The 10,528-nt window shown below is 33.3% G+C and overlaps 1 protein-coding gene across 1 annotated transcript in view; it reads right to left on the reverse strand.

Moving 5' to 3' along the window:
- Positions 1-5,001: 5,001 nt before the first annotated feature.
- Positions 5,002-10,528, reverse strand: part of HELRODRAFT_89237 (hypothetical protein) — a gene marked incomplete at both ends in the record, with an annotated part of 7,191 nt that continues 1,664 nt past the window's right edge. Inside the window, one exon of the mRNA XM_009030465.1 lies at positions 5,002-5,195. Coding sequence (XP_009028713.1) covers positions 5,002-5,195 — 194 coding nt within the window. The remainder of the gene's footprint in view (positions 5,196-10,528) is intronic.

The following is a 10,528-nucleotide window of genomic DNA, read 5'->3' on the forward strand; positions in this document are numbered from 1 at the left end:
ACTACAAACATATTAATGCCAAACATCTCGGTAGAATTTATAGAATATTGTAAAAATTATGGTCTATTGCCAACACACACACACACACACATATATATATATATATATATATATATATATATATATACATATATATATATATATATATATATATATATATATGATGACACATACTAAGATTTTTTTCTCAATATGGAAGCAGCAATCGAGTGTCGTTCAACGTTGAGTTTTTTTCAAGAAACTTGTGTCGTCATCACGCTCGTTTCTTTATTTCAGGGCATCAAACCGGAACTGAACCGTAACCGAAAACCTTTAAAAACGAAATTTCGCTCGGAACAAAAACCGTATCTCTCATTTCGTTTGTTTTTTGGCGGCAAATAAGACGATCAGTTGTATCCATTTTATTTAAATTTAGAGCATTCATGTCTTGCTTGATTGTTTGCGACCAGGACTTTTTTGGACAACCTTTGAGACGATTGCCAGTTACTTGAACATCTGCAAGAGAAGTTATGGCACTGTTTCCACTTCGTTTGACATGACCAAACCACCGCAGACGGTGTTGCCGGCATTCGTCCTAAACCAGCACGACGCAAGATTTCGGTAGATTTAATGTGGTCCTTCAGACTAATTCGTTGCATTCATCGGAGCATTTTCATGTCGATTCGTTGAAGTTGTTGTTCCAGTTTGGTTGTCAATGGCCATGTTTCTGCACCATATAACATCACCGGACGTATCACAGATTTATAAGGTCTTGATCGTAGTCGTAGTGGAATGTCACGCCGCATTAATATAGAGACAAGGAAATGCCATTTATTCCAGGCTGCACGTATGCGTGCTCGAACGGCAGCTTCAGCTGTTCCAGTACAATCCAGAACATCCCCTAGATATTGAAACGATTTGACTTTCTCTGCCTTAATGGCTTCAAAAACAGTGCTATTTCGAATTTGTTGTTGTGGATTGATGCAAGCAGACAAACAAAATTGGACACTTTAGATAAAGTACCAATTATTTTTGAACAACGATGTGAGACCAACTAGTTACATTGCTGACACTTGATTGAATTGTTAGCTACACCAGCTTTACAAACTGAACAGGATCATCGTCCAGTAGCTGTGGATTGGATGGGTTCACCAGTATTCATTGCTTTGGTTTTGCTGATGTTGACTTTGAATCCATGATCGGCGAGTCTGGTGTTCCAATCTTCAAACATCTGTGCTGCATTCTGCTCAGACGTGGCTGTTAAAACGATATCATCAGGATATATTAGATTCCAAATGTCACCAGTGCGTATCGGTTTTGTGATTTCTTCAATCACAGTTATAAATAACAGTGGACTGAGAATCGAGTCTTGGTGAACTCCAACGCCGATGTCAATGCATCTGTGTTTCCAACGGGCGGCGTGATGGCTCAATGGTTAAAGGCGCATGGTCTTGCTATTGCAATGACTGGGTTCGAATACAAAGAGATCTCCGCCTATCATATGCAATGTGTATGATGCGTAGTTTGCACGCGTATGTTTGTCGTTTGTGTGTGTTTGTCGTTGAAACCTCTGAAGCAAACGCATAAAAGAGAGAGAAGCCTTCAACTGTTGTGCTGACGAGAGTCTTAGTATTCTTGTACTGTACATTTCCATCACAAGTCGAAAAAGATATTCTGGAATGAGTTGTCGACGTAGACTCCACCTGATTGCTTCACGGGGAACTCGATCAAATGCTTTTTCAAGGTCTACAAAAATGTGTGATAGTTATTGACGCTTTGCGAGATACTTCTCTTGCAGTTGCCGAAAGATGTTAATTGCATCAATTGTTTATTTTCCCGCTAGGAAACCAAATTGATAATTTCCGATTGTGATGCACGACGTTAATCTTTTCTCAATGATTTTCTCGACAATTTTCAGGGAGTGTTCTAACAGACTTATACCCTGATATGATGAACAGTTCAATGGATCACCTTTGCCTTTGTATAGCGGAACTGTCATGCTATAGTTTTATAACAACCAATATACACCCTTCACTTTATACACAAATAACGTTGGATTTAAACGTGCATACACAAATATTACAATTAACGTACATGTTCATTCCACACATACGCTTCAATGTTTTAATTAAATATTTAACATTAGTCAACCATTTTATTTCAATTGTTTGATTCGCTTAGACTTAATCTCATATAAAGTTATGTTTTCAAAATCAATTTTAATTACAATTGAATTTAATTACAATTTCATTTCATCATTTTATTAATTATTTTAATTTATACTTACATTCACTTAATTAAATTTTATTATTTTACAACTCTTCCGTAATTATATTGAATTAACGGAAATTAAATATAAATAAATTATTTTTGTAGGTTTAAGTGGCATGATGTTTTATCATTCGATAAGATTTATTATGAGAATACATAATTGTTTAGATTTAAATCATTATTTTATTTTAACCACGGCGAATGCAAATTTTATCGAAATAAAGATTTTTTCAATAAAATACTTACAAAATCCGGATAATACTCCTTTGCAAAAATCAACTGCGAGTCTATGAGCGTAATAACTACTATCAAAAATATGAAGTAGAGGCTTATGATTTTTTCAAAAAGATTCGCCATCATTCAACTCGAACGTGTATAAATTACTTGAAAAATAACTTCAGAGCACGCCGTAGCATCACATTTTTAACGAGACGTAACACGTCTAAGGCGGACTTTAAACCGTAACATTTAGCGTTGTTAAGAAAAGATTAAATATTCCTCAAATTTAGCAACCGAAAGTCTTGTTCGGATAGTTTTTGACAAAAACTCACGTATACAAAATGATTTCATATCATGCCAACAACACTTCAAATAGTCTACTTTACATACCAAATATTTGATTGATAAACCTCATTGTCTACTTACACAGTGTTTTGAAAATTTAATTTAGTTTTAAAATAAATTTTTTGTATCAATATAAAACGATTTCTTTTAACTATTCGGTCATTTTTATGTCATATAATTCTTATTAAACAACAAAATCTAAAATCCAAATTTATAAAATTAAATGAAAACAATATACAAATATAAACGAGTCATCAACGCTTATCAGTTATGTATGAATGAGTACAAAGATGATAAGGATGTTATAAAAAGCCGAGTTTCTGTCGCAATAAATTGAGTAATGAAAAGTAATTGGGCTATTTGTAAAACCATTCCTAAAAAGAATTGTTCCAAATGATTGTTCCAAATGAATTAACAGTTAAAAAGGATCATAGAATTCTTTAAAAGTATTATCAGATCATGTGATACAGAGCGTTTTACAAATTTTCCCGAGTGTTCTCAAATTAGCGGGCAATTGCAATTCATTTGTATTTCATCATTACTGATATTGAAGTTGGTATTATTTTATGAAGGCCCATTGTTAGCCGTTATTATTATTATTAGCAAACAGTTTTTCATTATCTATTAATTTATAATCTATTGAAAGAATTAACCTCGAGCAACCCGTTTGCAAACCAATGTTTTTGAAGATGAGGTTTTTATTTAACGTGTTTCAAATTAGATCAAAAACAGTCTAGTGGACTTTTCAATTTTTTTTTTCCAATCTAAACAGCATCCTTACATCGGCATGTCACCCTAATATGTAAATCAACATTTGTACCATGTGTTATCAGTCATAAGTTCGAGTGCCTTGGCACTTCTATCTGCAGATAAAAAAAATACAACCAAATTCAGTTCTTTTTCCTTGATACCATCATGGCCCGATTAACTAAGACCAAGAGACAATGGACAAATGAAGCCCGCTTAGGACTCGCCATTTTGAGTGGCCCGGATTTGGGCTCCATTTCTGTTGCAAATTTATAATTTCATTTTTATTTTGAAATTTTAATTAAGTGTTTTTTATAAACTTTCATTTGCAAAATGTTATTGCAGTCTCTCGTAGCTTTCACCATCATTATCGTAGACGACTTTTTGTAAGAAGTTTACTAATCCGCTGGGATCATGGCCGAATATTTTGAGAGAGTATGAATGAATAATTCACTAATAAAACGCTATCACAAAATAAAAAAATTTCAACAGGTCAGCAACTTAAACGTTTTCTCTCCCAAAAATTTTTTCACATTAACACCCAAAAAATTGGACATACATAATGTTCATAAATAAGAAAAAAAATAAAATACCTACACATACTTACTCCAATTCATCAAATATCAACCTATGAGAAAGACCTGATTGTATGTTTCCATTTATATCAATTTTTGAAATGAGTAATATATACAACACTCTTGTGCCAATAATTCTGGTTATCAAAGGCTGTTAAACTGTTTTACAACTGAACAATTTTTCAATTTTATTCGTGAACGTAAGAGCTTCTTTTTAGATAAGGCATTTCTACCTAGCCGTAGACACGTTGCTAATTCTTGAAATCTGTAAAAAAAATCTATTTTCAATTTTCTACTTTAGTCCAGTAAAGTTCATTCCAATCCTCTTGATAAGTAATTATGATATTACAGAACAAGAGATTTTTCCTAAACATCTCACCAGATGCAAATCAATAATTCTGGAAAAAACCTAATTGCCCCTTGGACTTGGATATATTCCAGCTTTAAATTTTGAAATTATCTTGGGACTCAATTTAAGCATCATTACTTTTTGCACTTTTTCTTTCCACCAGGAGCACAGTGAACCTGACCCAGTTTTTGAGAAATATCATAGTTGCTCAACTTGATAACTTTAAGATTACAACTTTTGTTATTAATATAGAAATGTTTGTTTGTTCAGTAATATTTTAATAATTTGGTGGGTACGTTATATAACTTTTTCATTGAAAATTATCAAAACATAGCTAAAAAATTATAGTGTTCACAGTTTAAAATCGTTTAATAATTACATTGATATAAACTTTATATTTATAAAGAAATCGACATTAAAATTCATGCAATTTACGACTAGAATATTAGATTGATGAAATTCAAATAATTCCATTTTAAATTCCTTTCTTTTTGTTACTAGACGATCTGTTGAGAATTAAAAAAAAATACTTTGACAGTGAAAAAACATTAAAGCTAAAAGTTTCTGAAACCTTTTTTTCGATTTTGGGGAAGTGCTTTGAAAAACGCTACTCGCAGCCATTAGATTTTCAATGTACTGTCCTAAAACCAAGTTTTCAGACTTTAGCTTCAGATTTTCCTCCTTCACTGAATCTACTCGTTGAGACAAATCTATAAATTAGAAAAACAATTTTATGAAAAAAAATGTGCGAATAGATTTAATAAGCAGAAATTTTATGTAAGTTTTTATTTGATTTCCAGTTTGGACAGCGTGATGGCCTAGTGGTTAAGGTCACTGGTGCCGTTTCACAGTACGTGCAGTGACCGGGTTCGAACATGGCAAAAATATCCCCGCCCATCACATGCTTCGTGTGTGATGCCTTGTGTAGCAGGTATTCCTATACGATATTTGTGCGATTTGTTAATTCCTTCGAACCTAGCAAAAGAGTAATATACATTTCAACATTCTATTAACCTTTGATGTACAATGCAATTTTAATTTATAAAAATTGTTGAAAGCCAAAATATTAATAAAATAAAATCAACTCTGCCGGCGATGTTTATACCAATTCCAAAGAATAAGATCAATCAGACGTTATTTGACAGTTGAGTCAACAAAAGAACTCGTTTGTAGTTTTACATGTGGAAGAATTTACTACTGTAAAACGATTATGTATAGTACAACTTATCTCTTCTCGATGATTTGCAGTATGTTCTGAACACCGCAGAGAGACTTGCTGCTGGTTATTCGGAATTCTATTCAGTATCAGCATACATCAGGGATGATCTACGTTGGCTCAGTTTGCCAGAAAGAATCTTTTTCAAACTAGCTCTTCTAATCAGAGATCGTCTTGCTGGTGACGCTCCAACTTATTTGAAACTAACAACTATTGTTAGTTTCAGAGATTGCAAATCGGAGTCGACTGAGACCCTCCAACAATGGTGATCCAAAACACAATTCGTCTCGTTCTGGGAAATGAAGATTTTCTGTCTGATCTGCAAATATCTGGAGCAAACCACCTACAGATTTGACGAAATTCAACAACATGGGCCGACATGTTTTCAAGAAACGTTTGAAACCTCATTTGCTTTTACATTTTCGAATGAAGCTAGTGGTTCTGAAGTTCTTCAACAAAAGCGATCCACAAATCATTGGATACAGATGTACCTCAAATGTATTAGGATATGCTCAGTTTATTGTTTTACTTTTAACTATTATTCTTTAAAATTCATTTTCTCTCAAACGTAGAAAATATTACAAGTAAGAAAATATAAAAATAATGATGAATGAAATGAAATAAAAGCTAACGTAACAATTTAAAAAACAGCATTGAAAATAAATTAAAATAGGGTTAATTGTTTTATAGAAAACGAAAAAATAAACAAATGGATAATTAAGATTAAAAATAAATAAAATTAGATATTATTCATCATTAAAAATTAACAATGTGAATGACGAGTTAGAGGTGCCTGAAGATGACAACAAGACCGAGCAATTTTTATATGTGGGTGACGCTGGATCAAATAAAAATATTATAGTTATTGAAAATGTGGTAGATTTACAAGCTTGCCTGAATGGTTGGTTTAACATAACGAACATAATTCGACAGCTTAACGTACGTATAGGACGTTTTCATAAAAAATTAAAAATATTTCGCTTTGCTTAAATTTTTCGGTTTTCTAAGGAATTTATTAATTTATAAAGTTTTATTTTCGTAAAAATAAATTAGTTTTCATTTTTCGCAATTAATTCGGTAGTTTAATAAGACAATTTGGTTTCATTCGTTTTCACTGCTCTCTTGGAGTAATCAGAAATGTCTCACTCCACCTCGACAAGAGCAGCAGCAAAGAAGTCTGAGAAAGCTGTTATGGAACCTGATGATTATGGCCTCAAACTGTGTGAAAAATGTCGCGCTGAGAACTGTTCAGTCTTAGCTGGCTTGGTCGAAGGGCTGAAGGATACACCTAAGCTTAAAGACGAACTGTCCGAAATTAATAATAATATTAATGTGCTGAAACTTTTAATCGAGGATATTCAAAAGAAGGAATTTCAAATTAACACACAGTTAGATGATTTGAAGAAATTGAGCAGTGACGTTGAATTTTTGAAGCAGTCCTCATTGAGTGGTTCTGCAGAAGTGGAAAAAGTCAGAAAATTCTCAGACCTGTTCTCTAATAAAGTAGATAATATGGCTTGTGATTTAAAGACAGTTGTTTGTTCTGTTGCTGCAACCGACGGCAGAATTAACCTCAACAACGAAAGAAATTTGAGGAAAAACAATATCATTATTTTTAATATAACTGAGGATAGCCAGTTTTCCAGAAATAAGGACAAAGAAGCAGTGCTTGGGTTGCTAAAAGTTTTGTTACCTGATTTTGATTTTTCGAAGGAAATATCTGATTGGTTCAGGTTAGGTAAGAAACCTGAGATAAATCAAAGGCCCAGACCTGTTGTGATAAAATTTTGTGATTTTGCTGTTAAAAATCTAGTTTTAGAAAATTGTTCTAAATTGAAAGGAAATGTTGAATACAAGAAAATAATACTATCAAACGACCTGGTCAAAGAAGATAGAAATGAATGTAAAAAATTAATTGAAGAAAAAAAGAAAAGTTTAGCTGCAACTGAAGATACTAATAAGTTTGTTTTTATAATTAAAGGTCAACCTGGGGACTTCCATGCTGTTGCCATCAGAAGGAGAAATTTTTAGATAGCAGTAAGTCAAGTATGTCTGTGTTAGCAATGAATAACATTTTTACAATTTTGTATGCCAATGTTGACACTTTAACAAATAAATTTGGTGAATTGGATATGCTGCTAGATACATTCAATGACCCTCCTGAAATGATTTTTTTAAATGAAGTAAATCCAAAATTTTGTAAATTTCCTCCCTGTATATCTGAATATCAGCTAAATGGTTTTCAAGTGATCTCAAAGGATTTTGGTGTAATTGGCTGCAGAGGTTTGCTTGTGTATTTTAGAGATTATCTGCATATCATAGAATTAAATTTGTCTTCAACTTTTCAAGAGTTTATCTGTGTTAAACTGTCATCTAATAACAGAGATATCAATTTTCTATCTCTGTATCGTAGTCCAGGAAGTTCAGACTTAAATAATGATTCTTTAATGCAGCTGCTGGATGAATTTTTGGAGCTTCCTGGTTTACATATTTTCCTTGGAGATTTGAATTTTCCAGAGATTGATTGAAACATTTTTTGCTCAGGTGGACTCCCATCAAGGATTGATAACAGGTTTTTGGATTTTCTTAATGATCATTATCTGATGCAACACGTCAATGAACCCACAAGAGCGCGCAGTTCGCAGCAGCCTCATATTCTAGATCTGGTGGTTTCTGATATTGACATCGTCAGGAATATTATTTACATGGCTCCTCTGGGTAGCAGTGATCATAACACTCTCTCTATTGAACTGTTTATATCAGGCAGGAAGACAATTTCAGTTAATAAAAAATTCTGTTATGATATTGGTGATTATGCCAAAATGAGATATGATCTTGACAATGCTGTGCATGATCTGTTAAATTCCTGTTCAGAGTCTTCTGTGGAACAGCTATGGATTGCTTTGAAAGAACTGCTTTTGAAACTAACTAAAAAATATGTTCCTTTGAGAAAAACAGGTAGGGGACGTACATTTAAAATGAATCCAGAGTTGCTTAGATTAATAAAATTGAAACATGTTTATTGGAAGCAAACCTACAAATATGGTATAAATTCGTTGGTTTTGTTCAGATCAACAAGAGATAAAGTGAGAAGGTTATCTAAACAGCTGCATATTCAAAGATTGGATGAGATTGCCAGAGATTTTAATACAAATCCAAAATTATTCTGGAAACGAGTAAACAGTGTTAGTCATATTAAGGATAAAGTTGGTTCCTTAATCTATGATGGCAGACATGTTTCTGATGATAAGGATAGGGCTGAGATTTTTTCGGAGTATTTTTCATCTGTGTTTGTTGATGATTTGCCGTTTACAGATGATGTTGAATTTAATATTCCTGGGATTTCAGATAATGGTATGTCGGAATTGATCATCGATAATAAAACGGTCCTTAAGAAACTCGGGGACATTAACCGAAATAAATCATCTGGCCCGGATGGAATTCATCCTAGAATTTTGTATGAAACTAGGTTTGAATTGTCTGGAGTCTTGAGTGTGCTTTATAATTTATCCTTGGTGAATGGTGTTATTCCTAATGATTGGAGATCATCTTTTGTGGTACCTATACACAAAAAAGGAAATAAAAGTCTGCCTTCCAATTACAGGCCTATTGCATTGACTCCGATTTGTTGTAAGCTAATGGAGTCAATTATTGCTGACCATTTAAAAGATTATTTTATAAAGAATAATTTATTCACAAGCCGACAATACGGGTTTTTGCTATTTCGATCAATCACACTGCAGCTTTTGAAATTTATAGATGAGATAACTGCTTCAGCGGAACTTGGTAAAAGCATAGATGTCATATATACTGATTTGGAGAAGGCCTTTGACACAATTTCTCATTCCAGATTATTGTTTAAATTACGGAAATATAAAGTCCATGATAACTTAGTAAGATGGATTGAAGGTTACCTCAATGAAAGATCATTCCGTGTTGGTGTAAATGGTCATATGTCTAGTGCTAAACCTATCACAAGTGGAGTTCCTCAGGGAGGAGTGCTCAGTCCTCTTTTGTTTGTGATCTATATCAACGACATATACTCAGTTTATAGCGATATTTTTTTATATGCCGATGATGCAAAGATATATGGTACGTTATCTGAACTGCCTGATGGTGCAGTGTTGCAAAGTTCCTTAAACAATATTATGTTATGGTTTCGGAAATGGAGTCTTAAAGTCAACGTTAGTAAATGTAGCTTGTTGTCAATTGGTAAATGTTTTCCAATGAACTATGAAATTGTTGATTCGAATGATGTTGCTCATATCTTACCAAGAGTAAAGAGTATGCATGATCTAGGCGTGATCGTAGATAGTCAACTTACTTTTAAAGAGCATGTTATGACGCAGATAAAAAAATCAAACCGTATGTTGGGAATTTTATTCAGAAATTTCAAGGACCTGTCGGATGATGCGTTCGTTTGTCTCTATAAATCTTTGGTCAGATCACGTTTGGAATATGCTGTGCAAGTCTGGTGCCCATATAGAAAAGGTTTATCTGGTGAATTGGAAAAGGTCCAAAGAAGAGCTACCAGAATTCCAAAGTCATGTAAAGGTTTAGATTATAAATCTAGATTGATAAAATTAGATCTGCCATCTTTGGAATATAGACGAATCAGGGGCGACTTAATTTTAACTTATCAAATTCTCCATAATTATGTGGATCCTTCAATTTCCCCATTGTTAGATCGTCGTGCGGACAATGGCACCAGAGGTCATCATCTCAGTTTACAGACTCGTCTGCAAGGAAAGATTGCAGAAAATATTTTTTTTCTAATCGAGTCGTGAATCCTTGGAATGCACTGCCCGTTGACGTTGTAGATGCTCC

Source organism: Helobdella robusta (assembly GCF_000326865.2).
Source record: "Helobdella robusta unplaced genomic scaffold HELROscaffold_69, whole genome shotgun sequence".
NCBI lineage: Eukaryota > Metazoa > Annelida > Clitellata > Rhynchobdellida > Glossiphoniidae > Helobdella > Helobdella robusta.